General features: G+C 48.4%; 1 protein-coding gene across 1 annotated transcript in view; it reads right to left on the bottom strand.

Moving 5' to 3' along the window:
• The window catches only part of TP63 (tumor protein p63), a 138,190-nt gene that overhangs the window by 92,335 nt on the left and 18,809 nt on the right, over positions 1–27,046 (bottom strand). The window contains exons 2-3 of the mRNA XM_030576268.1: positions 16,259–16,387; positions 14,374–14,506 (exon numbers count right to left, since the gene is read on the bottom strand). Coding sequence (XP_030432128.1) covers positions 14,374–14,506; positions 16,259–16,387 — 262 coding nt within the window. The remainder of the gene's footprint in view (positions 1–14,373; positions 14,507–16,258; positions 16,388–27,046) is intronic.

Raw genomic sequence — 27,046 nt, forward strand, 5'->3', positions numbered from 1 at the left:
ATTTATTTTCATTGTTCAAGCCAAGTTGAAGAGCAAAAAGTAAAGAAACAGCATAAAGCACATGAGAAGTATCTCCAGCTAAGGCATGGGTTTTCAACCTTTTCTCAGTTGCAGACCCGTAAACAAATTTCAAGAGGTGCAGACCCCTTTGGAAATCTTAGGCATAGTCTACGGACTCCCAGGGGTCCATGGACCACAGGTTGATAACCACTGAGCAAAGGCAATGAGTAACCCAAAGATTTTTTTCTTTAAGTTGTGTTTTGTTTTTTAAAAAAGACCTAATCAACCACAGAAAGATGACACCTTTGGGAGAAAGCACTTTACTCTCCAGTGTTCCTAGTAACGTCTTCTGATCCTGCAACGTTTGGCGCACGAGTAGACTCTTTTCAGTAGCGCGACACATGTGAACGGGCTGCTGGGCCCACACAAGAAGCTGTAGGATCCAGACCTGCAACGGCTCCAGTTCAAAGAGATTAGAGGAAGCCACTCCCCATTTTATTCAGTGGTGCACTTGACAGAATTTGGTGTACAGTCAGTTTCACCATAGTCAATTTTCCTTAAGCATGTCTCTCTCCCCCACAGCAACAGGGGAGAGAACACAACCGGATGATGGGAAAATGGGGTTGGATGGACACAAGAATGGGCAGGGGGACTAAGAGGTTAGGGGTAGGTGTAATAGGCAGACTGCTTTTAAAGCCGTGTGTCCCAGAGTCTTTAGAAAGTCAGTGCATTTCTTCCTCCCTTCACAAAATCTCAAACTGCACTTTGGCAACCTGAAGCACAAACAATCGCATTTGCAAATTGCAGAGGAAAAATTAAGACTCACTGAAGGTAGCAAAGCAGCTCTGCAATCAGTTGACACCCACAGTATATCTCAGCTTTCCCTCCCCAAAGAAGTGCGCCTTCCCCAATTGGCTATCACAACAGGCCTGCCCTCTGACCCTAGGTAAACATCTGCACACGCAGCCTATTTGAGCTGTTACAGTCTGGTATCTCCACCGAATGCCTCAAGGGCTAATTAGAGTGTTAATGGGATCATGTCGGGAGATAACACCGCAGAGGGGAAAATTGTGAAACAAAACCAGTTCCTTCACAAGAGATTTGCAATATTGGTTTAGGAAGGGTAGGCACAGCCCGAGGAGGCTGCACTACAGGTGTTGAGCCCTTTTTAATCAGGAGCAAGACACTCCTCTAGAATGGCTCAATTACGCAGCCAAGATTATGCAAGGTCTTCATTCCTTTTCATTTCCCTGCATGATCAAAAAACCTCCAGCCCTTTTTCTGCAGCGACAAGGCTTGGAAGTGGAGTCTGCTCCCACTGGGACCACCACAGGCCCATGGCAGACGGTGCTAAATAGTAACCATACCTGAGTGACACACAGGCTGTTACCTACAGTACCTACAACCCCGCAACATACGAACTGAAACTGGTGTCACTGGATAGTACCCAGAATTTAATCAACAGAAAGTGTTACTTGTATTCTAGTTCTGACATTCCTATTATTCATTGATTTTTGTGCAAATAAAATCAAGCACTGCCATGCTAAATTATTTTAAAGCAGTCTCTAATTCAGGGGTGGGAAAACCACAGCCCATGGGCCAGACATGGCTCACCCCACTCCGGTCGGGGCACTGGGTCGGGGGTCAGACCATGTGGCTTGGAACCTGTACCCCCAAGCCTCTCCCCACGTCCCAACCCCCGTCCCAGCCCTGATCCCCCTCCTGCTCTCCAAACCCCTAGATCCCAGCCCGGAGCACCCTCCTGCACTCCAAACCTCTCATCCCCAGTCCCACCCCAGAATCCGCACCCCCAGCTGGAACCTGCACCTCTGCCCCAGCCCTGATCCCCCTCCTGCTCTCCAAACCCCTCAATCCCAGCCCGGAGCACCCTCCTGCACTCCAAACCTCTCATCCCCAGCCCCACCCCAGAATCCGCACCACCAGCTGGAACCTGCACCTCTGCCCCAGCCCTGATCCCCCTCCTGCTCTCCAAACTCCTCAATCCCAGCCTGGAGCACCTTCCTACATCCCAAACTCCTCATCCCCAGCCCCACCCCAAAGCCCACACCCCAACCCCAATTTTGTGAGCATTCATGGCCCAGCATACAATTTCTATGCCCCGATGTGGCCCTCGAGCCAAAAAGTTTGCCCACCCCTGCTCTAACTAGTGTATCATGACTGAAAGGATAACAAGTCCTTGGCGAGAGCAAAGATCTTTGCAAGCAAGCTGATCAGAAAATCGTAGCAGGCGTTCACTGCACAGAAAACCCCACAAGACTATGGATCTTTTAAAAAGGCAGCAAGAGCTATCGTGTGGAAAGAAACCCTATTTTTTGCTGAAACAGGCTTCTGGGGCCCAACTCTCTAGTGATTCTGCAGGCAAAGCCTCCATGACATCAGTAGCAGTTTTGCCCCTGTAGTAATCATATTTGGAGCCCAGTCACATCTTTCATCTGAAGATTTCAAAGTGCTCCACAAACATGTAATGCATTAAGTATCCAGCGTTGCTGTCAGCTAGGCAATTATTTTGCAGATGGTGGCGAATGGAAACAGAGAAGCTAACGGACTTGCCCAAGGTCACACATTAAGTCTGCAGCTGATGAGCACGCAGGTCAGCTGATTCCCTGGCCTGCCCTAACCATTAAACCACACTTCTCCTGCAGACATGGAATGACGTGTCAGGCCCTTTGGGAAACAGGGAACAACCCTATGATTGTAAAGTTGCAAGGCTGGGATTTTTCCATTCAAGCCACACTGCTCACGAGAAGTTATGCCGCGCCAGTGGCTCTCACAAGAGCCTCCCTGATGTATACAAAAGACTGCCGTCACAAATGGTACTGCTATACGCCGTGCCATGAAATGCAGGTTCTTGCGGAGGATAAAGAAAGGATAATCTAAACAAAGGAGAAGAAGGAAGAGCGGAGGGTGGTCACGGATTAGAGAAAGTTCTTTGGTTTGGTTTGGTTTGGTTTATTAAAAATAAAGAGTAACTGTTGACAAGTTCAGGTTTTCTCTTACATAAGCGAGTCAGGAATGGGTGTCATTTATACAAGATAAGGGGAAGCCAGGAGAGTGAGCGCAGGATAAGTTACAGATTACTTACAGGAAATGCACAGCTGATATAAAAGTTCTGGCAATGGATTCATTTTTAAACCAGTGCCTCCTGCTTGGACAACTTTGTCAATCCGATACAAAAAAGAGTCATCGGCTGCAATGATTTTAGTTCTTTCAGGTATGTCTACACTGCAGCTAGCTAGGGATAAGGCGGGTGGGTATGTACTCAGCCAGCTAACCCAAGCCCCATCCAGGCACCCTGGCTACACAGCTATTTTTAGTGCACTAGCACGAGCGGACCTAGTGCGTCCGTCTACCCATGCTGGGACGCATGCTCCCAGCTGCAGTGTGCCTTTCTTCTCTGGGTGGCCAGAGGTCGGCAGCTGTTGACCAAGAGCCCAGCTCTGAAGGCAGCAGTGCAGAAGTAAGGGTGGCAATACCATACCATGCCATCCTTCCTTCCGTGCTGCTGCTGGCGGCGGCTCTGCTTTCAGAGCTGGGCTCCAGCCTCCGCTCTCCAGCTGCCCAGCTCTGAACGCAGCGCCGCCACCAGCAGCAGTGCAGAAGTATGGGTAGCAGTACTGCAACCCCCCAACAATAACCTTCTGACCCTCCCACCCCACAACAACTTTTTGGGTCAGAACCCCTACAATTATAACACCATGAAATTTCACGTTTAAATAGCAGAAATAACGAAAGCTTATGATTTTTAAAATCCTATGACCGTGAAATCGACCGAAATGGACCATAAATTTGGTAGGGCACTAGCAATATGCGAGAGATGCCTGCCAGACACTCAAGGCATCCCTGCACCCCAAGGATCTCACACTCAGGGCAGATGGAAAGGTACATCTAACAGAGATTAAAAGAAAAATACAAGTGAATTAGATTCACTTCTGGCAGAATGGCTGGAGCAGGTTGCTAAGAGAAGCTTAAATGTAGGCAGGGAGGGTGCCTTGCAGAAGTGCTCAGGGAGGTCAAGCCACACACCAGGCACCATGTGGAAAGTGGTACGGGAGCCAAAGCAGGCACAGGTGACAACTGGCAGAGCACAGATGACATGGAACATGAGCTCTAGCCATGTAGGATTCTTGCAATGCAGATACATTTCTCACTCCTGCTTCAACATCTTCAGGGGGCACAAGAAAGATCCTAATGGTTCAAAACAGAGTCTCCATTACAAAGTGGCAAGGAAAAAGCTCTGCTTAGCCCTGGGAGAAAGGAAACAGACAGCACTGTGCGGGGTAGGTTAGAGAGCAGGACAACAGTGGAACAGACTAAAGGGATAAAACACCAACTGCACCATTAACCCATGTCCTGGACAGAGGCTGGATGCCCTGTTTCTATTCCCTGACCCAAAGCTAGGAGCCTGATCTCATGCTCTACCCATACTCAGGTCATGCCGATATAGCATTTTGAACACAAAATCTGATTTGGGCAAGCAGGTTGCGAATTCTAATTCCAGGTTAGCGATGAGGAAGCATTCTGCTCGTCACCCCAGCCCCACGTGAATTTACAAGGATAGTACGAACTAATGAAAACAAACTATAGGAGACACAGGATGGCTGCGGTCCACTTATATTTGTGTACTAATACACTTAGTGGTTTGTCTGAGCTTCACTTGCCTAAGGCCAACTAAGGTATTTACTGCTTAAGGGCTCTAACTCAGTTAAAATGTTTAAGAGAAATAACAGGAACAATCTTTACGACTGGGAATGAAGCCTACCAATCAGGACAGACAGCAGCATATGAAGTTTCTTACATGAACAGTATAAGCTTCCTCTTTGCTAGTTTCCAGACACTGGCAGCAAAATCACCCAGCGCACCCTGCTTTCAGATCAAGATCACTATAAATGAATGTTCGTGCAGCCCTCTGAAGATGGAAAGTGTTATTGCTTCATAACACATGCAGCATCATGGAAAATTTTGGAGTTATCCTGCTTGCTCATGGAAGATCAGGTTTTTTGGAGGGCGGTTGCTTCTTTTGTGGTAGGTTATTTGCATAGAAGCAGAATGTTAGGTTCCTTAGAACAGCAACTCCTATCAATTCCTCCAATCCCCACAAACTGGGGATCTGAAGCCAAGTCTCCAGAGAAGACAGTTACGGCACTCAACTCACCCTTCCAACATTGACCCCAGACTGGCGGAGCTAAATTACCTTGTCCAATCACATGCACCAGGGATGTTCTGAACCCATCCTACTCAAAGAGGAGGCCTGGGATTGCTTTGACTGCTGTGTTCCCACCATTTTCCCTCCCTTCTCTCTTTGATGTTTAATCCTACTGCATTTTATGAAACTGCATTAGACTCAGCTCCTCAGGGCAGCTACTTTAACTGGGTAAAGCACCGTGAACACCTACGGTGCTCTTGGCTAACGAGTTAGTTTTATTTATGATTGTTTGCACTCCAGAAGCGCACACAGTTTGCTAGGTGCAGTCGGTACACACAAAGACAGTCCCTGTCCCAAAGACCTTGCAGTCAGATGTAACATTTTTATTGTTCAGCATATTATACTGTACATGCCACACAAGGAATGGATTCATAAAGTCATCCAAAGGAAGGATGGTAAGAATTCCCTAGATCTGAACCCAGTATTATAATTTTAGGTCCAGGTCAAATCCAAAGCCACTCAAGACTGAATAAAACTTTCAGGATAATTTTTTTGATACCAATACGAATTCAGGAAAGTGATAATATTGTTACACTTAAGGAGCACCCTTCGTCCCCAAAGCTCTTTACAAACAGAAATGTAGCTTACTCTGGGCAGCAGCCAGGCAGCTAATACAGCAATGAGAGGAAGGAAAACATATTTTAACAACAACAACAACATCAAAAGCACCACGGAAGCTTTGGAGTCCGTGGAAAGAATCTTAGTATCCAATTTATCTGCCTCAGAAGAGGTTTAGTTGACCCCTTCTGGATTTGAACCTGCGCTCCCATGGAATATAGGTATTTCAAACCTGGTGAGCAGCAGAGTTTGGAGGTATATATGTTGCAGAAGATAAACACTCAGTAATATTAAAATGCGATGGCTGAATGGGGAGTGCTCACAAATACAACTGAAAACAAGATAGGAGTTGCAGGGGAGGTCACAGGCACTACAGATGAATAAAATAAGTGGAAAAGATTGCTCATTACGGGAATACTTTTGCATAATCTCAACCTTCACTAAACAAATGTATCTGCATGCAGAAAAATAAAAACTTGGCAAGCCTCAGAAACCCTTTCATGAATAAACCCAGACAGTGTTGCAAATAAAAGTTTGATCAAATGTCTGAACGGTCTGCAAGCTTCCCATCTATCCTTCCATGGTCAATCCCGGAATGTTTAGGGATGGAAAAAGATGACCACACAAGCCATCTGGATTCATCTACCCGGCACGCTGGTGTTGCTATATAATGCATTTCTCTTCCAGCGACGAAGCAGCTTCAATTGCTGCCTCTGGAAGCACACATCACATCTGAGTCGACTATTGCAATACAGACATGCTTCCTGATTTTTATTTTTTAAGTCCATGCCTCTTAGCTCCAATTGGTGTATGTCTTGTATTAGCCAGCAACCCCTAGAATGCATCCAGCTATCCCAAGAATGCAGCCAGCTCCTCTTTGCCCTTCAATCTCACACCTCTGTCAGTTGCCCTCAATCTTCCACTTGCTAAGGTTCTTACCTTGCAAAGCACTTAAAGCAGGAGTCCCCAACGCCGCGCCCGTGGGGGCATCTAAGTGCGCTCGCATCCTGGCCGGCAGTTGAGCATCCGTCGAAATGCCGCCGAAATTCGGCAGATGCTTTACTGCCACCACGGTCCTTCGTCTGGCGAGTGCCAGACGAAAAGGTTGGGGACCGCTGACTTAAAGCATGTGCTTAACTTTAACTAAGATCACTGGGATTGTTCATGTGCTTAAAGTCAAGTATCTGTTGCCTCCAGAGTCCTGCCTGACATGTAGGTCAGAGATTGGCTTCTTTGTTACTTATCTCTACAGCAAGTGTCAAAAGAAGACTCAGGTCCTGGACTGTGGTTCCGATACTGGAATATAAAAGGTACATTTTACCTTGCTTTGATAATCATTATATGAGCTTCTGCAGGCCATGAACTGATCAACAGCTGAGTTCAGAAATCAATCCAGGTTGGGCTGCACCAGTAAGTGACGGTATGTCATACCAGGACTATTCTGGCAGACCTGATTACTATAGGAGTTAGAACTTAAACACAAAAATCTCAGGTTTCAAGCTTCTTGGGTTCCTAAGGGAACATTCTAAACAAGAACTGATGAAACACGATTTCACTGGGAGGGTGGTGGAACAGAACAAGGAGCAATGGTCTCAAGTTGCAATGGGGGAGGTTTAGGTTGGATATTAGGAAAAACTTTTTCACTAGGAGAGTGGTGAAGCACTGGAATGGGTTACCTAGGGAGGTGGTGGAATCTCCTTCCTTAGAGGTTTTTAAGGTCAGGCTTGACAAAGACCTGGCTGGGATGATTTAGTTGCGGTTGATCCTGCTTTGAGCAGGTGTTGGACTAGATGACCTGCTGAGGTCTCTTCCAACCCTGAGATTCTATAAATCTATGATTCTATTGCTGCTTGACAGAGTCTGCAGAGAGGGAAACAATCTTTTGCAGGGGGAGGGGAGTTAACTGCTCTCATTGAGATGAATGGATGTTAACCCTGAAACCTAACAACAACATAAACATCCCCCACCCCTCTTTAATGGCTGCAATCCTACTTATGCAGCATCCACAATCCCACATTGCACCTCCAATTAGTTTGCTGATTGCTCTTATACCAGTGATGCAGGATTGCAATTAGCCAGGAACACAGTCCATATGAATAGGTGGCAAGACTAGGGAAGGGAAGATGCACGGGCCACTGTGTGAAGACCCTGGATCTGATGGCCTGTTATTATAGGGTAAATCCCAGGAGAGTTTTGCAGCAGTTCTCTTTGAGCTTGTCTAGACAGCGACTGACTGCACAGCAAGCCCGAGTGTGAATCTACAATGCACCAGCTTCCGCACGCCAGCTCACTGTGTGGGCCGTGCCACAGTGCACTGAAAGCCCTGGAGCACAGTTAGCAAGCCACAGTCTGTGACTTCCACTGTCCTGTAGCAATGTCCACGTGGGAGGTTACTGCGCAGGAAGCTGATGCGCTGTGGAGTCCCACCTTGACTTTCCACGCAGTTACTTGCTGCATAGACAAGCCCTTTGTTGCAGGTATGGTAGAATGTACAGCACCAGCACACCTTGGAGGACTACGCTATGCAAGTTACTGAAATTGAGAAAATCTTCTCTGTGACATGTGCACAAATGCCCAGCAGAGAACATTCAGACAGCAATAAAGCCTGATCTCCACAGGGGCTGAAAGATGGATTCTAAAACAGGGATTTTTTTTGAACCCGCTCAGAAAGCTCTGACCAAGGAGACTGCCGGGAGAAAGGCATTCTGCTCAACTGGTTCAGCAGGGGGCTGAGCAGGAGGAAGGCTAGCTTAGGGGCATGCAAGGAAGGTATGTGCACAGAGGGAGAGGGAGTCAAACTCACCTTCCCCAGCTACAGCACTCGTGCTGCCAGTGGCTAGAGCAGGGGTAGGCAACCTATGGCACACTTGCCGAAGGCGGCACACAAGCTGATTTTCAGCAGCACTCTCACTGCCCAGGTCCTGGCCACAGATCCGAGGGGCTCTGCATTTTAATTTAATTTTAAAAGAAGCTCTTAAACATTTTAAAAACCTTATTTACTTTACATACAACAGTTTAGTTATATATTATAGACAGAGAAAGAGACCTTTTAAAAACATTAAAATGTATTACTGGCACGTGAAACTTTAAATTAGAGTGAATAAATGAAGACTTGGCACATCACTTCTGAAAGGTTGCTGACCCCTGGCCTAGAGCTTACCAGGGCTCTCAGGAGAGACCCCCTCCCTTGCCAATTTCCAGTTCAAGGGCTGGGGTGGAAACAGTAGTTTTCCAGGTTAAGAGTGAACTGTTTCAAAGAAAGAGGACTTAAACTGGGTACTAGACAGTCCTTGAGGAGTTCTCCAGAGAGAGACCGGTATTACCCGATTGGGTACCAGCCACAGGAGAGCTCCTCAGCAGTCTAGGTCAGTGGTTCTCAACCCGGGGGTACACAGAGCTCTTCCGGGGATACATCAACTCACCCAGGTATTTGCCTAGTTTTACAACAGGCTCCATAAAAAGCACTAGTGAAGGCAGGGCAAACTAACATTTCATACAGACAACGACTTTTTTGTCTGGCTCTATATCATATGCACTGAAATGTAAGGACAATATGTATATCCCAATTCATTTATTTTATAATTATGTGGTAAAACTGAGCAAGTCAGCCATTTTTCAGAAACTGTGCTGTGACACCTTAACATTTGTATGTCTGATTTTGTAAGCAAGTAGTTTTTAAGGGGGATGAAACTCGGGGGTACCCAAGACAAATCACACTCCTGAAAGGGGTACAGTCGTCTGGAAAGGCTGAGAGCCACTGGTGAGCACCTGTGATGTTGTAGTTCAGAAGCATTTGGGGCGGGGGGGGGGGGAGTGTGTGTGTGTGTGTGTGTGTGTGTGTGTGTGTCTCTCTCTCTCTCTCATATATATGAAGATTCCTAGTTCCTTGCAATGCTGACAAATCAGATCAAAAGGCCATTGATAACACGCCACTGGCCAACTGCTGAGAGGAGCAACATTACATCCAAGAGACACCATCCTGTAATCAGCACTCTCACTTCCCTGCCAGGTGCGGCCAGGTACAGCCAGGATGAAGGGCTATTGTAATGAGGAGCCCAGAGATCCCAGCTGGGCCTTCAGCACCAAGAGAGACAGGTCTCTAGCACGCAGGCTAGCGGACGACCCTCTTAGCCATTAGCAATAGACTGAGGCAGCCACTGACAGGAGATACCACCAGCACGCCTGCTACGCAAGTATTATGTAACGACACCAGAGCAGTTCTCTTGGGCTTTGTTCGGATGAAACCCAAGCTACAGCCTCTCCCCTCAGGGGAGACTTTCAATCCAGGAGATGGAAGGAGCTTGTGGCTACAGAGTTCTGCTCTACATGAAACACATGCAGGCAACCCACCAGCCAAAGCACCTCCCTGCTTACCCGTCAGCAGAGCCGTCCGTGCCTAACGCCTGGCAGCGTGTGAATCCCCTGTCCCCTCATCCCCGCCCGCTCCTACCCTCTTGGGAAGTTGAGCTTTGGCTCCACTGTGTTACAGGTCTCAGAAACGCAGTGGAAAGGAGGACATTCCCCTTGGGGCTTGTAGGGGACCCAGTCACAAGACAGAAGGGGAAAAGGGGAAGGCATGCTGCCTGGGTTATTTCGCACCCAACCTCACAAATCCTGTTCTGCTCCCCTCTCTGCCACCTCCAGCTCCCTTTCATCCGAGCAGAGCCCTGGTCAGCAGCCTCGCTGAAAACAGCATGCCAAGGATAGGGCACTTCTGTAAAACAGTGCAAGAGAATGGGAGGTCTGGGTTCCATGGGAGAAAACATTGCTTCCTTTTCAGCCAGCTGCCACTGGGAACAGAGGATTTTCCCCCCTCCCTCTCCATTTTCTATTTCCTTTTTAGATTACAAACGCAACCGACTGACGTAAACCAACAGAGGGCTTGCTCCCTGGTTTTCCATTTGCAGACAGGACACAAACATATCCCAGCTGTGGCAAAGTCCAGGTCAGAATTTTTGCCCCCTCTGTAATTCTGTTCTCTACAGATCTGCTCTGGTTCAGCCACAAGGTGTTGGGCTGGATGCAGGAATCACCGGGGAGGAGACGTCACGTTCAAGCTCAGAAAGGTACGAAACACGACATCTCGGCAGGACCTGCGCAGCCAGTCCCCTTCTCATCTAAATCCCTCCTTAAAACTCCGCATTTCTGGGATGCCCTGGCTATCAAAGGTACTTATTACAGTACTGTTGCCATAGTACCCAGTGCCTCGCAATCTTGAATGGATTTATCCTCAAAACACACTGTACGCCAGGAAAGTGTGGCAATCTCCACGTTACACTGCAGAGCTGAGGCCCTGAGAGAGTAGGCAACCTGCCCAGGTTTCCAGAGGAAGTCTACGGCACAGCAGGGAAATGAACCCAGGACTCCAGCCAGCGCCCCAACCACTGAACCATCCTTCCTCTCTGGTGAAACTGTAAGAGTTGCTTCTTCGTTGAGTAACTGCCCCGAAAAGGTGGCACATGCCTATCCCAAGTCAGCACGTGATTGGACTGCAATTCCCCTCACTCTGCCCTCTCTAGCACCCGAACACCTCGTGCCATGTGCATACTTTACGTGGGCAACTCTCTTAGGCAGGGCCTTGTGCCTTTCTGCAAAGCCTCCATCTGCTGGGACACAGTGACAGCACAGAAAGCCCTGGGAGCGGACAGTCAGCCTGCAGGTCCATTTAGCAAACACGTCAAGACCAGAGGTGGCATTCGCCTTAAAACAATATCGAAGAGTAATAGTCCCATGCACTAGAAAAAGACTACTTTAAAAGAAGCAGAGCTCTGGGCAGCTATTGTACTGTATTTCCCCACCACCACCCTCTTTTTGAGCTCCGGAGTTCCTATCCTCTGTTTAAAAACCCCACATTTAATCAATTGGACAGAAAGCCTTAGAGAAAAGGAATGAGATTTTTAATTATTGCAACACCCAAGCCCCCTGGTGTTATGATGGTGCTTCTAATTTAGAATTCTAGTTGGAGTCAAAACTAATAAGCTACAGGTACCTGGAAAAAAGAGAGAGAGAAACAGGGCTCCTCTGAAGCTCAAGGAAAGTCAACGAAAGATGTTGGCTTTGGATAAGCCCTTATCTATTTAGTTTGCACTAGTTTAAATCTTAGATGCAGCCAGAAATCTGGCCTTTATCTTTCCATAAGACAATATATTAAAGATCGCTCTGTTTTAAGCTTAGTCTCATATGGCACCTCCGCCACCACTACATTCCTTTGTGTTTATCTGCCCTCTTCAACCCTTTCGCTCACATCAGACGCACACAACACATCGTGTCTTCAAGTGACATGGCCGAGGTTACGACAGAGACAGGTGCTAAGAGAACAACTGCCCTGCAGCTATCTGCAGGAAGAGAGGAGATACAGGGTTAGAAGGTATTTCAGATTAAACACAACAATGGCAAACACCTGCCCCGAGGCTACACATTCTCTGCCAGCACAAGTTGCAGCCTCCGCGCGCCCCAGAAACAGCAAAGCAAACACCAAGTTCTCTGCAATGCGGCATTGTCGCCCGTCGAGTGATGTTTGCTAATTTCCAGGGGTGGGGGGAAGAGGGAGAAAGAACGTTCCCTATTTTAAAACCAGGCTGTTTGCACAGGTCCGAGATGCATTTTTTCCTTTGTAAAGCCTTTTGTATAGCACTTGATTGAACGAAGGAGTTGTTCTCCTTTACTGGAAGGCTTGGTACATTAATAAATTAACACAGGGGCACGCAGCACTTAAAGGGCTTGAACCAACAGCCACGCACCAAGTTACACGGAATTACATTAAGCAGCTTGTCGCCAAAGCTCTATGCTGTGATGTATCCCCGTGACATGCATTAACACTAATGACAAATCACACAACCCAGCCCCGGTGTGCAGCTTGGAAAATATGTGCCCTTAAGGGCGGAGATCAAAGCCACCAAAACCAAGAAAACCAGATTCTTGCGAAGGCTGCACGGTCACCCTTTTCCTGCTGCACTGCGAACAGCGATTGCAATGCTCTTCAGCCAGCAGGAGCCATCACACAGGAGAGGGAGGCTTGGAACAAGGACTCAAGGCAGTGTCACATTAACGCAGCACCACACCAAGCATTTATAGAAAGCAGAGTTGTGCAGGCTTTGTTACAAAGCCACAAGGAACTCAACCAGTCGGATGTGGGAGGGAAGCTGGCAAAGATACAGCCGATGCTTTTAAGCAATTCCACCAGCTTAGTTCTAACGAATTTTCCCATTTTACAGATGGGGAATCCCCATAGAACAGGGAGAGTCTTTCAGACTGGAGGAACTTTCTAAGGGCACTATTCTACCAGAGCTGTGCAATCTTTCGGGGCTCCTGCAACCTTTCAAGGAAAGGGCCAAACTTTACCCCCTCGGGGGTGGTGGAGGCACGATCTCCATTCCAGATGGGCTTTGTGACACATACCCTCTCTGACGGGATAATCCCTCTACCTTCCAGCATCGGGACCTGAAGTAGACAAGGCCTGGAAACCCCTGTGGTCATTGACTCATGCCTCTCAACTACAAGCACAACAGTCATTGCCAGGATGCGAATCGGCCACTACAGTGGACTGCTGCAGCACTAGAAACCTGTAAGATTAGCCTAAAAGAGCACTAATGATCTGGTGACTTAACGGTTATGGCTCCTGTGGTTGGAATACAGGGGGTGGGGAACCTGGTTCTGCTGATACTAGCAATAATCATCAGTCCAGGAGGGAAAAGGCCCGAGCGGTAATGTAACAAAAAGGGAACTGCTCATGGGGAAAGTTTGGGCACAGAGCGTACTAGTGAAGGAGAAGAGACGGCACTACCGCAGAAGCAGGAGCTGGGCACGTCCAGCAAACTCTACGACCCTCCTCTCCAGCCCGTAAAGCGACACATGGAACCATCAGCCCCCAGAACACTTGCCAAGAGAAAACACCAAAGGCAAATAAACCAACCACCACCAAGGCCTCCTCTGTATGTCACCACAAAACGTGCTGGTGAAACACAGTGGCGGCCAAATCTCATTAGATTCGCTGTTTACTCTTGTCTGAACAGATGGAGAAAGGGGAGGAGCAGTAACCAGGCTAGGGACCCAAATTTTCAGCCTGTGTCTACACTAGCCTGTGTCTACACTAGTCCCGTTAAAGAATTCCTGCAGTCTGTCACTCCTTTAGCCTTGCTCCCTTGGTGAAGGCACCGTGGGAGCGTTAGCGTAGTCAGGACACCGGCAGCCACCAGTGTTTAAACCCTCAGCCCACATAAGTGTGCTGTAAGCAGGGAGAAAGCCTTCGGCTGGAGGGCCAGAACGAGGGGCTGCAGAGAGCTCCCTCTCCGATCCCTCCAAAACCTTCTTTGCTTGGCCCTTCCTTCCATTTGCACCCCAGACTCTGCCCCCCTCACTCAGCAATGCTCCAAAGCAGACGCACCACAGAACGCAAATGCAAACATCTCCACCCGCAGGGCCACCAGGCAAGGTGCAGAGAGCTGGCTCCTGAGATCAGGGCAGGAGAGCGAGGCCTTTCACAGGCCTGTGGCTAACCCTTGGAGGTGCTCACCCTGTCAGACCACCGTTCAGAACCAGGGCTATTGCCACAGAATAGACAGGGCCCAGTGTAAGCGCTTACACACACTCACCCACATGGGGTCGCTGCCATCCGCATCTTGCATCCGGACGCAATCCATACTAATCTCTATTTTGTTTGTAGGGCCATTGTCTGAGGTATCGTCCATGAAGTTCAAGTTGATCGGCTGAACTGAACATATCGGCCTAAGAGGAAGAAAAGAACGTCATTAAAAACAGTGGCCAAAATCCTGACTCCACCGAAGTCGACAGCAAAACTCCCATTTGACTTCAGTGGGGCCAGAATTTCACCCAACAGCCAAGCATCTGCCAGCCGGTAGCACCAAGAACCCCTACACCGATTATGGGGGAATAAGAGAGCCTCATGGTGGTAAATGCCTCAAAGCCAGCAGAAGAGGATCTAAACCTTCCTCTCACAGTGCTACAGCTAACAGTGGGTGTCAAGAAGGGACACAGTCTTCCCTCGTTCCCCAGAAGCTCCATCCTAATGAAACCCAAGCCCAATCCAAACCTCCCTGGAACGTTTCACTAAAAACTCTTCACTTTTCCTCCCCTCCCCTCCAGAGCCAGGTAGGATCAAAGGATCAATACTTTGGGGAAGGGGCGTTTTCATCATTCCCAACCTGGCTGAGACCAGGAATTCCTTGAAATCTCACTCATTCTCCCAGACTTTTCCTCCCCTCAACACAGTGCCTAGGCATTAGGAGACGCATTGCAGGGAGGAGTCAGAGGGGAGGAGAAGTGGATGTTACCCATGGTCTTACTTAGAGAAATCTAATGGGCAGGGCAGATGAGCAGGGTGGCAGGGCCGGCATTATGGGTGGAAAACCAGTAGGGCTGCCAACCCTCCCAGATTGGCTAGAAGTCTACCGGAATCAGCATCTATCTCCCACTGTCAACTGAAAGCAACCCAGGAGATTTTAATAGGTACAGTACAATTAATGACATTAGGTCATGTTAGGGGGAAAAAAATCTCCTGGAATAGCTTCAATCAGAGTTGGCAACCCTAGCAACTACCCAGGGCGCCGTGGTCAAGAGGCCAGGAACGGGGCAGGCCTAGGATGCGAGGCTGCAGAAGGGAGCTTGAGGCAATAGGGAGGGAGTAGGCAGCGGGGACCAAGCGGGATGGGGGAAATGAGCAGGGGAAACCCGGGGAGGCAGCGGGGCCTGGATGGAAGCCCAGGGGATGCAGCAGGGGAACAGGTTCACCTAGGGCACCATTTTCCCTAAGGCCAGCCCTGCAGGGCAGTTACCCTAAGCCCCAAGTTCTAGGGGCAGCCACATCATGCCGCTCAGCTTTCTGGGGGGTCTCTGCCACTTGGAGGGGGACACTGAAAACATTTCCCACCCTGGATCAACAAAAACAGCTGAGGCCGCTCCTGCTAGTATTACTCGTCGCCCTGCAAGAACTGAAGTAAGCTCTGCCCAGCAACTGCTCCAAACTTCCCACATCAACCTGTCTCAACCCTGACCTGATGAGACATGCCCACCCTTCTGAGGGTGTGCAGTACCCCAGTTCTGTTCTCTCCAGGTTCTTATACTGCACTCAGCACCACAGTGTCACAGCACTCAGCACCTGAGCATCTCCCAGTCGTGCATTAGGGCACATGACTAACATCTGTCCCAGGTTTGTTCTCTCAGCCTCCCCCAGGGGGAAAAGCATGTCCCCATGTCCAGCCAGTCCATAACCTCTCTATTGAGCCCATCAAGGGTGCTACTTGTGAAACGGACATCTGTCCACTATGAACCAAATTGAGAACCGCTTCAGTGCCCCCAGCGGCCATCCAGTAACCATGAGTGACCGTGGAGTTGGCTAGATCCCTAGTGGTCACCTAGACCTAGGTCACTCTGGAATCTACAATACCAATTTTCTGAGCCACCCTGACAGCCTGTCTCCCAAATGCCTGTCTGCACCATTCTCTGTCTGCTGGTACTTACTGTTCCAGGAAGTCCCAGATTTGCTGGAAAACCTCTGGACTCAGGAATTCTCTTGTCTGCGAGCTCTGGGACATGGTGGATCGGTAGTAACTCTCCGTCCAGGAAAAATGGCCTGGAGTTTCCACAAACCTTACAATAAATAAATAGATGGCATTGAGTCCTCGATTAAACTACTCAGAAACCCATAAACAGAAACAATTGTGTGAAAAAGGGAGAGACTAAATGTCTGAAACATTCATAGCTGTACAATCTGCATTTCCTGATACTGGGGACATGTTAGAAGGGAGAGACTTAGATCACCTCTCACGTTACGGTAGACGTCCCCCACCCACCGTAATTCTGTATTAGATGGAATCTTACAACCAAACTTTATGTCATCCTCACATAAATCACCATAGTATTTTGCACTTAAATCGGGCGGAGTACAGGGCTGGGAACCAGGAGATCTGGGTTCTGTTCCCATCTCTGTCACTGACCTGCAGTGTGACCTTGGACAAGTTAGCTCGCCTCTGTTTCCACTCCTACATCTGTCTGTCCTGTCTATTTACAGCGTAAGCTCTTTGGCACAGGGACTGCCGCTAACAGGTGTCTGCACAAGACCTAGTGTAACGGGGCCCCGTAAGCAGTACTGTTATGTAAATAATAAATGATTACACTGCAGCTTTAATCTTGGGCCAAAAGCAGTGATTTTGAGAAAACTTTCGTCCATTTTTTTGGTTTAAAAGCATATGTACTTTTCCTGCTTTAGAACTATTTGCAATTTCAGCTGTAGCATTGTGACTGCACATGCTCAAATTAGATGTAAAGTGGTGTTTTAATCTAATTTTTCATGTTAAAAAAAAGAATCCCAAGTAAATTCAATGTTTAAAGATTACATTAATGAATAGCACCCAAAAAGCAAAAAAACACAACACTTTCATATGCAAAAGTACACTCTCTCTGAGTCAAACTCATCACACACTTAAGCAGCCCCCAGCTCCACTGAGGACAGCAAAGCTTTCCCACAAGAATAGCTTGAATTGCTAGCAATGGGCTTTCCGTTTAGCAGGAGGCGTTCAAGTGAAGGGCCTATGCACAACTGCTAAGAGAGCTCTGGTAAAAGCCATCACGTCCACTAAGCACCATTACTGTGCTTGGGTTACAGCCAAACCCCCTTAGGGGAACAGATGGCTTTAGAAAATGGGCTGCAATCTCTTTTGCTTTACATTTTCGATACAACCTGGCCTCCCATGATCCAAGAGAGGACTGGATGAACCACACAAGCTTTTGAAAAAACTGTCCCTTTATTTAGATTTGTATAAACGCTTAAGAAAATAAAAGCTTGACAGCCACTGTCCAGTATTGAACCAGGGATCTTCAGAGTCAGAGCACAGGTCTCTGCAGGAAGGACAAGGCTCTGAAGCTGAGCACTAGAGCAGACTCACATGCTCTGTGGGTCAGGTGGAGGAGGAAGAAGACAAGAGCATTTGTGCAAACCTTGGTATAATTTAGCACATGGCACTTTATGACAGTAGGATCCAGAGGCCTCAGGCAAGTGAGGCCCCACTGAGCAGAAACAGGAGTGACAGTCCTCCACTTGCCTGTTTTGCCTGCCCACTCCCTAGCTACCGCTCCAGCGCCTCCTGCCTCTCCTCTCCTGCTCCCCAAGCCCTGCACCAACACCCCATGCTCCTGAAGATGCCAAAGAAACCAGGGATGAAAAGCATTAAACCCTGAGCTTTCCTTGCCACAATTCCTGACCCCTTCGTCCCATGGATCAAGGTGCTCAGCAATGCCCAGAGCCCCTGCTCAGGACCTACAGGGAAGCAGAAGAGATCACTCACTTTGCTACATACAACAGATCCTTCGTAGCCGTGACCTATGGATTCCACAAGCTTCACCGGCCCTTAGACACTGCTCGCAATTGGGGCACCTATCCCTGACCTTGTATCAATGGCAATACACATTATCAACCCACCAATGTCTGCTCTGCCAAGCTCCCTGCATGCACAAACCTGTTTGCCACTGACCCACCACAGAGCCAGGGCCAGCAGCTAACAATCACTGCCTTCCAAGAACTCACCCCTTAGGAAGTGACTACCACATCAGCTCAGAGTTACTCACCAGGCCACGCCCCACAGGTCTTCCTCCAATCAAGGACACCTCAGCACCAGAGTCCTCCTGCAAGTTACAACTTGCCCCACAGCTACCTCAGCCCTAGGCCACATGGCTAGGAAATACCCGACACAGCTTCAGGCACACAGGCACAGGAGCAGACCCTCCCGATCAGCAGCAATGCAATCCACTGTGTAGAGGTTCTTTTTGTTTCTGCCCAAAATCAGGCACTCTTAGCAGCCCCTCTGTGACAAACCCTCAGTTATGCTGCATTGGGGAATTCATTTGCACTGGCTATGGATTTGTTTTTGTTTTTTTAATTGTGTGGGGGGGCAAGGGGAGAAGGGGAAGAAACGTGGGAATTTCCATCCAGTATCAGGCAATTGGGTCCTTTAGATTCTGTATCCCACTTCCACCAGTGGCCAGCACCTGGGAAGGCATATTGATATATATACATATACATTGATATATGCCCAGGCAGAGGGTATAATCAGATGAGCTTGGCTGTGAGAATGCAATTCTGTCCACATTCTGTGCAGCCTCAGCCCTCTCTGGCCCTCCTCTAGCGCTATGACTTCCCATGAGCCACATTCATACGACACCACACGTTTCTGTCCTCTCGACCCACACAGGGTGATCCTGGGCGTATTGATTTGCAAAGGGACCCTGTCAGATTATGGGTCCACACTTTTCAAGTGGGGAAATGTAAAAGCTCTTTTTACTTGCACTAGACCAACAGAAATATACCATTGTTTCTCTCTTTTAAATTCCAATATAAAGCTTTTTAACCAAACAAGCCCTTCTGTACGCTAGTGCTTCTGCCTCAGTTTCCCTATTTGTGCAACAGCAACCCCCCCATCCTCACAGGGAGGCTGTACGGGTTCACTAGCTAACATCTGCACAGATTTAAAGAAGGAAAATGTTACAAGAACAGTCAGTATTGCTCCTTGCTCAGCTGGGACACTGGCAATTGGCAGGTCACTTCCTATTTATTTGCTGAGGCCTTTCCAAAACATCCTGCTTCCAGTGCACTAAAACACCGAGGTTACTGTGCTGCAAGGAAATGGTTACATTTAAAATAAAAGTCAGAGCACATATTAGAGCCAGGGTTCTCAAACTGGGGGTCGGAACCCCTCAGGGGGTTGTGAGGTTATTACATGGGGGTTCGCGAGGAGTCAGCCTCCACCTCAAACCCTGCTTTTCCTCCAGCATTTATAATAGTGTTAAGTATATAGAAAGGTGGTTTTAGTGTATAAGGGGAGTGGCACACAGAGGCTTGCTGTGTGAAAGGAGTCACCAGTACAAAAGTCTGAGAACCCCTGTGTTTCCTTTCCCCGCACCTCAACAAAACCTAAATCTGGTGCCTAACCTCTCATCACCACCCCTTTTAGCCTGCTAGGCATCAGAGCAGCCTCCGTCTACTGAACAGTTTACAGGAATGCATGAATTTGTTTTCCTAAAAACAACAACAACAGGGCATTAACTCCATCCATCTGATCTCACTCTACGCATTTAGGCCCCCAGCCTGCATGTTTATGTTTAAGTCACGCAGGTCTCTGTGACTTCAGTGAGATTGTGTGTACAGAGTTAAGCACACGTAAGCTGGGTGGCTACTTCCAGTCACTAGACTGCGTTACTTTCACGCAGACTCGGCATCCCAAAGTGCATTACATAGTTGGTGTGTGACACCGTAAACACTACCATGTACAGGGCTTACTGCTGGGCAGTACTACCAGCCTATTGACTTTGATGGGACTGAAGCCTGGTAGCAAGTGTTTGTACAACTGGACCATATACTGACACACAAACTATAAACTGGGGTCACTTCATTGACCACCGCAGTGCAGACACCTCTAGGGTGAAACACAGCCACTGTTTAAATGGAACATTATATGACGGTAAACAGAAACCTACCAGATCCAATTACAAGAGACCAGGGAATGTAGACAGTCACCAAGTTGTAATTTGGCTTGAACACTGGATCTGACAACTCTACTCTTATAAAAAGCTCCAGCGGATCTTCAGTGATCAAAAGGACCATGTCTCATCTAAGAGGCACTCTCTCTTCACCAGTACAATTCTCCCTAGCCCTTTGCCAGAGCATTGCTTACACACGAACTCAGAGTTCAGCCTACTGCATCACCAGGACCGCTTCCAGCATCAGCTACTGTTACTTGTGTGCCTCTCCTTCTAAACACCCTCCCACCCGATCCTATTTACCTCGCAAGACCAGATGGAATCACAGCACGAGGTTCTGTATCACAGCTGCAAGGTCTTTTCACATATGCATAGCCGTCCTCACATATAGTGCCTTATGTGCATTGAATGCTTTTCTCTCTCTGATAATTTTACAAGGATTGCCTGACAGAATTGTGTCATATCCCTTAGGTGGGAAAACAATATAATTTGCCATGAAGCTGACTGACAGGTCACTTTTAAAACCTGGTTTCAGAGTAGCAGCCCTGTTAGTCTGCATCCACAAAAAGAACACGCAATACTTGTGGCACCTTAGAGACTAACACATTTATTCGACCATCAGCTTTTGTGGGCTACAGCCCACTTCATCCGAAAGCTGATGCTCGAATAAATGTGTCAGTCTCTAAGGTGCCACAAGTACTGTTTGTTCCTTTTTTAAAACCTGAGCACAGTTTGCAGTTACACAGCACCTGTGCTCTAACTAGCTAAATGGGCTGTGCAAATATTAACCCTCCCCACAGACAGGAATAAAAAAACCCAAACAAACAAAGATGGTAACGTGAGGCACAGCAGAGTAGGGCCATGTCTACATCTAAAATTTTGCAGCGCTGGTTGTTACAGCTGTATTAGTACAGCTGTATAGGGCCAGCGCTGCAGAGTGGCCACACTTACAGCAACCAGCGCTGCAAGTGGTGTTAGATGTGGCCACACTGCAGCGCTGTTGGGCGGCTTCAAGGGGGGTTCCGGGACCGAGAGAGCAAACCGGGAAAGGAAACCAGCTTCGCCGCGGTTTGCTCTCTCGGTCCCGGAGCCAGCCAGCAAACCGCAGGGAAGGAGACCTGCTTGCTCGGGGTTCCGGGACCAAGAGAGCAAACCGGGAACGCCGCGGTTTGCTCTCTCGGTCCCGGAGCCAGCCAGCAAACCGCGGGGAAGGAGACCTGCTTGCTCGGGGTTCCGGGACCGAGAGAGCAAACCGGGAACGCCGCGGTTTGCTCTCTCGGTCCCGGAGCCAGCCAGCAAACCGCAGGGAAGGAGACCTGCTTGCTCGGGGTTCCGGGACCGAGAGAGCAAACCGGGAACGCCGCGGTTTGCTCTCTCGGTCCCGGAGCCAGCCAGCAAACCGCGGGGAAGGAGACCTGCTTGCTCGGGGTTCCGGGACCGAGAGAGCAAACCGGGAACGCCGCGGTTTGCTCTCTCGGTCCCGGAGCCAGCCAGCAAACCGCGGGGAAGGAGACCTGCTTGCTCGGGGTTCCGGGACCGAGAGAGCAAACCGGGAACGCCGCGGTTTGCTCTCTCGGTCCCGGAGCCAGCCAGCAAACCGCGGGGAAGGAGACCTGCTTGCTCGGGGTTCCGGGACCGAGAGAGCAAACCGCGGCGAAGCTGGTTTCCTTTCCCGGTTTGCTCTCTCGGTCCCGGAACCCCGAGCAAGCAGGTCTCCTTCCCCGCGGTTTGCTGGCTGGCTCCGGGACCGAGAGAGCAAACCGGGAAAGGAAACCAGCTTGATTACCAGAGGCTTCCTCCTTCCACGGAGGTCAAGAAAAGCGCTGGTGAGTGTCTACATTGCATTACCAGCGCTGGATCACCAGCGCTGGATCCTCTACACCCGAGACAAAACGGGAGTACGGCCAGCGCTGCAAACAGGGAGTTGCAGCGCTGGTGATGCCCTGCAGATGTGGACACTCTCAAAGTTGCAGCGCTGTAACTCCCTCACCAGCGCTGCAACTTTCTGATGTAGACAAGCCCTAGCACTTCTGAAAATCAGATACTTAAATTATTGCAGTTCTTATTCACTTCTGCCAGAGCTGTGGATTCGCAGAACGTGTGACAATCAAGCCTTAAGTGACTAGTTTAACACCAGGGCAAGTCATTAGTGGATTCAGGAAGAGACAAGAGAATCTAGAAGCACCAACTCATTCCCCCACAACAATTCTGCCTCTCCTACCCTAGGAGAAAGAGGGCATAATGTTCTCTTAATCAGAAACAACACTTCTGATATCAGAGAAATGATGACAGAAGAGAAAACTGCTGTGGTGACTGTGGCAGGGTTGATATTCCTACCATAGGAGCATTACTCGGTGCATATGTTCTTGTTTACAAATTACTAGTGAAATGGAGCACAAAAGCCTATTTTACTTACACTTCTGAAAGGAGAGAACCCTTCTATGCCCACAGCACCTAGAGAAAGAAGGCCTGTGTTTGAGACCAGACACACCCAGCCTTAGGGCCAGGTGCTTCATATTCATATAAGGAGAGGGTCTGGGGCAGAGATAAAGAGACAAAGCTCCGTACTTGAGTCCATCTGCCTCTTGAGCAGCGGCTCTCAAACTTTTATACTGGTGACCCCTTTTGCACAGCAAGCCTCTAGTGTGACCCCCCCTTACAATTATATTTTTATACCTTTAACACCATTGTGTCAAGTATCAGAGGGGTAGCCGTGTTAGCCTGGATCTGTAAAAGCAGCAAAGAATCCTGTGGCGCCTTATAGACTAACAGACATTTTGGAGCATGAGCTTTTGTGGGCGAATACCCACTTCATCAGATGCATCTGACAAAGTGGGTATTCACCCATGAAAGCTCATGCTCCAAAACGTCTGTTAGTCTATAAGGTGCCACAGGACTCTTTGCTGCTTTAACACCGTTATAAATGCTGGACACAAAGCAGGGTTTGGAGTGGAGGCTGACAGCACACAACCCCCCATGTAATAACCTCACAAGCCCCTGAGGAGCCCCAACCCCCAGTTTGAGGACCCCTGTTCTTGAGAGATGATATTGAAAAGCCAGAAACACCACCCCAACGAGGCATGTGCCTGGGTTTATTTGCTTTTCCCTCTTCAGTACAGGTGTCAGGGATGAGAAGACCTGAACTGCCATCAGGCTAGCTGTAGGGTTTATATAGTACATGAGGAGAACAGATGTGAATAAGAAATCATAGGGAACTCCAAAGCTGTAAGCCTTAATGATCTGTTTTTCAGAGGTGTTGACCTGTAGCATTCACACTGACTCCAGCATCTCTGGAAAATCAGGCCTTCTTGCAGGGGGTAGGAATTTTCTCCCTATAACACTAATAGTGTATGAACTCTTGACACGAAATTGCCTTGGCTTATACTCCTTAACTCCATGGCATAGAAGTCTGGAGGAGTCTCATTGGGGGGGGGGCTTATAATTCATGCCAAGGATGGACAAACTAGAGCAGATCCCACTCTAAAGCAAACTGTTTTTGAAGACTGGAAAGTTTGGGTTACGGGCTCTTGCTTCCTTCTTCTCCCCCAAGACAAACACTTTTTTTTTCTTCCAGGCCCCGTGGTATTGCTGGGGTCCATTTGGATGGGCTCACATAACATGAAAAAGACTGCAGCATCTCAGGGAAAACAAAAGGGCTAGAAAGCTGTTTTCTAAAAAGCCTGCCCCACATTTACAAATCAGGAGCCAAGCTCCAAATAAATGTCTACTGACCCAGCCCCCAGCACCAGAGCAGCTTGCAAACCTTAGATCACATCGTCCTCCCAGCCCTCCTGTGAGGTAGGGTAGCAGTTCCCCCATTTTGCCGGCAGGGCACTGAGGTACAGAGATAGACATTTTCAGAAGTGACCAGTGATTCTGGATGCCTGATTAGAGACACCTTAAAGGGCCCTGATTCTCAGGCAGCGGGTGCCCCGCACTTTCTGAAAAATCAGGCCCTTTTAAGGTGTCACAGGTAGGTACCCACTTCTGCCCATCTTGGCTATAGAGACTGTATAGGGAGCTCACAAGACAAGGATTTGAATCCTAATCCCCTGTGGCTCACTCTAGCGATTTAACCAGATAGGCTGCCCTTCCTGAATAATTAACCCTTTACACTTCACCCAGTCCTTAATACTCTCTAGATGCATGGCCTGGGGGCATAGATGGTTAAAGCATTTGCCTTCAACAGCCTGAGGGCTGGGGTCAAATAGAGAAGCTGGCCAACAGTGAGAGGAGTCAGTGGTCTCAGGCCTGACAGCCGTGATTCTAACCAAACACTAGCCTCTCCCTGCAAGACCCAAGGAAATCCATTCAAGTACATGAAGAGGCACAAGATACAACCACAGTAGAATGCAAAAGCAGTCTATATAATTGACCAAATCTTGGTATAGTCATGTTTTTAGTTCTTGAAAGGGGTGGGGGCCCTTGTTCTTTCTGAGTGTGCTGCTAAAACTCTAGGAACTTGGCAGCGTTCAGAGCGCTGGAATTCCCCCTGCTCTACATTTTAACACTGCAGTGATTTGTAGACATCGCTATTTAATGAAGCACACAGCTGTGCAAGAAGAGAAGGAGGTGGAGTTGGCAGCCTGGGACAAGTGAGAGCGTCTGGCAAGCGGTGTCATCTGGAATTCCCCTAACTCTGTGGGACAGGCTCATTTCCCCCCCCCCAATATACAAGCTGGAAGAACTTGTTAAAGGCCACCAATAACCAAACACAGGCATATTGCATCAGGAATGGGTCCCTGTGTGAGCAGCCCTCCACCCCAACGCCTGGGGAGGCTCAGATCTGAATGTTGCCATCATCCCCCATCTTCAAGACAGGCCAATACAAAACCCTTGGATCCAAACATTTGCATATTCTGTGAAAGGCTGGAGATTCAGACCCTAACTTTAGGTATCAGACGCTTCCTGAATCTCCCCCCCACCTCACCCCCAACGCTTCATCGCTTTCTAAACTTCCTGACAGGCCTTGGAACCGAGGCCTAGTGAACCAATGTGAGTGAAACAAAGAACCACCCCAAACTTGGACGACACATTTTTATCCCTTGTTTCCCAGCCTACTGCTGAATATCAGGAGCTTGACTCATGGAACCCCAAGAGAGACTGGTGTCTGGGGATCCCTGGCCCGGCAGCAGTGGGCATTATTGGATGGCACACAATTATTTATTCTTACTTAGGTTTCCAGCCCAGATTTCAGATCCAAGTAGTTTCAATCAGCTGCCAAACTTCAGGGATCTGCTTCAAATACCTTGGGACAATCCTACCACATTCTGGGCCCATGACCTTTATTTTGTAAGTGCCTGCAGGTGGAAACAGAAGTAGCCATGGTGTAGGGGAGATGTGACTATGTAGAAGGGCAAGCAACCCTCAACAAAATGGAGGTTTTCGTAGCAAAAAAAATGCCCACCCAGAGCACAAGTATTTCTTGGGTTGCTAGGGCCTGATTCAGTCTTCCCAGATCCTCAGCTACCAGCATCCCAGAAAACACACAGACAACAGCAAAGAATTTGGGAGGAGGGACTCAAACCAGATGAGACCTGGGGAATCAGGACAAGGACAGGAACTATGGGCTGGGAAACTGATTGTGCCCTAGGGAAGAGCATGGAAGTGCCACAGGACAGGGCTAGGAGTTGTATCATCCGGTAGGAACTCCTTGGCCTCAAGGTGAACCAAGCACTGCCCACATAGAACAAGAGCAGGAGCTGGAGCGGCAACGGCAGGGGAGAGCCGGAGAGAGGAACTGGGCTCAAGACACACAAGCAAAATATCTGTGTAACACATGAGGCATCTCTACAGAATCAGTCATGCACAGCCCAGGAGAGAAGCTAGAGACCCTTAAAGGGCACTGATTACTTTTAAATTCTGGTAGAACCATCTTTAACAGCATATCCTGATTTTCTTCTTTAATTCCTTTTTCAGAGGAGAAGGAAGGGGGTGTTTTGTTCTCCTGTGGGTCAGGGTTCTTTCTGCAAAGAAGAAACTGACTGTACAAAAGAAACGGTGAAACTAGCTACAGCCAAAACCGCTGTGGAATGAACACATCCACAAACTGAAAAATTGTTATTCACCAGCATCTTTCAGTTACAATCATCCGGGATGTTACTGTACCCATAAGAAAGTGTTACGCCTCCAGTTCATGTCACCCTCTTAGTGCATATTACCTTGTTACTAACTGCAACCATGTGACAGTAACCTGATCAGAGTGGGCAGCAAGGGTCCCCTCAGAGAGGGATCCACCACAGCTGAGAGCAAGGAATCATCCTCTGCCTTCCAAGGACAGTCACGTCTGCAGGTGGAATGGAAAAGCCATAATAACGGCACCAGCAAACCAGAGAGGACTGGGACTTCTGCCCTCCATGCTTCATCATAATCATCCTGATAACTGTCACTCGTGACCTCCTCTCATTAGATATCATGGACATTTCTTTAGTTGGTAGAGGTAGTGCTGCCAAGTGGAAACAGCAGTGGCCTATGGATCAGGCAACCAGGGTTCTAACCGCATCTCTGCCCCTGGCCTGCTGGATGATGTTGGGCAAGTCATGTCGCTCTGTGCCTCAGTTTCCCCATTTGTAAAACAATGACAATGATGTTTGTAAAGTGCTTGGATGAAAAGTGCTATATAAGAGCTTGGTCTCAGTATGACCAAATGTTACAGAGAGAAGGTTTCCAGTTTTTGACTTTAAGAAAAAAACCTACCCACCAGTCTTTTATTTATTAAATAATAAAAATCATTTTTTTTGCAATTTTGAAATTTAAATACTCCCTCCACACACACAC

The sequence above is a fragment of the Gopherus evgoodei genome, chromosome 9 (genome assembly GCF_007399415.2).
Source record: "Gopherus evgoodei ecotype Sinaloan lineage chromosome 9, rGopEvg1_v1.p, whole genome shotgun sequence".
NCBI lineage: Eukaryota > Metazoa > Chordata > Testudines > Testudinidae > Gopherus > Gopherus evgoodei.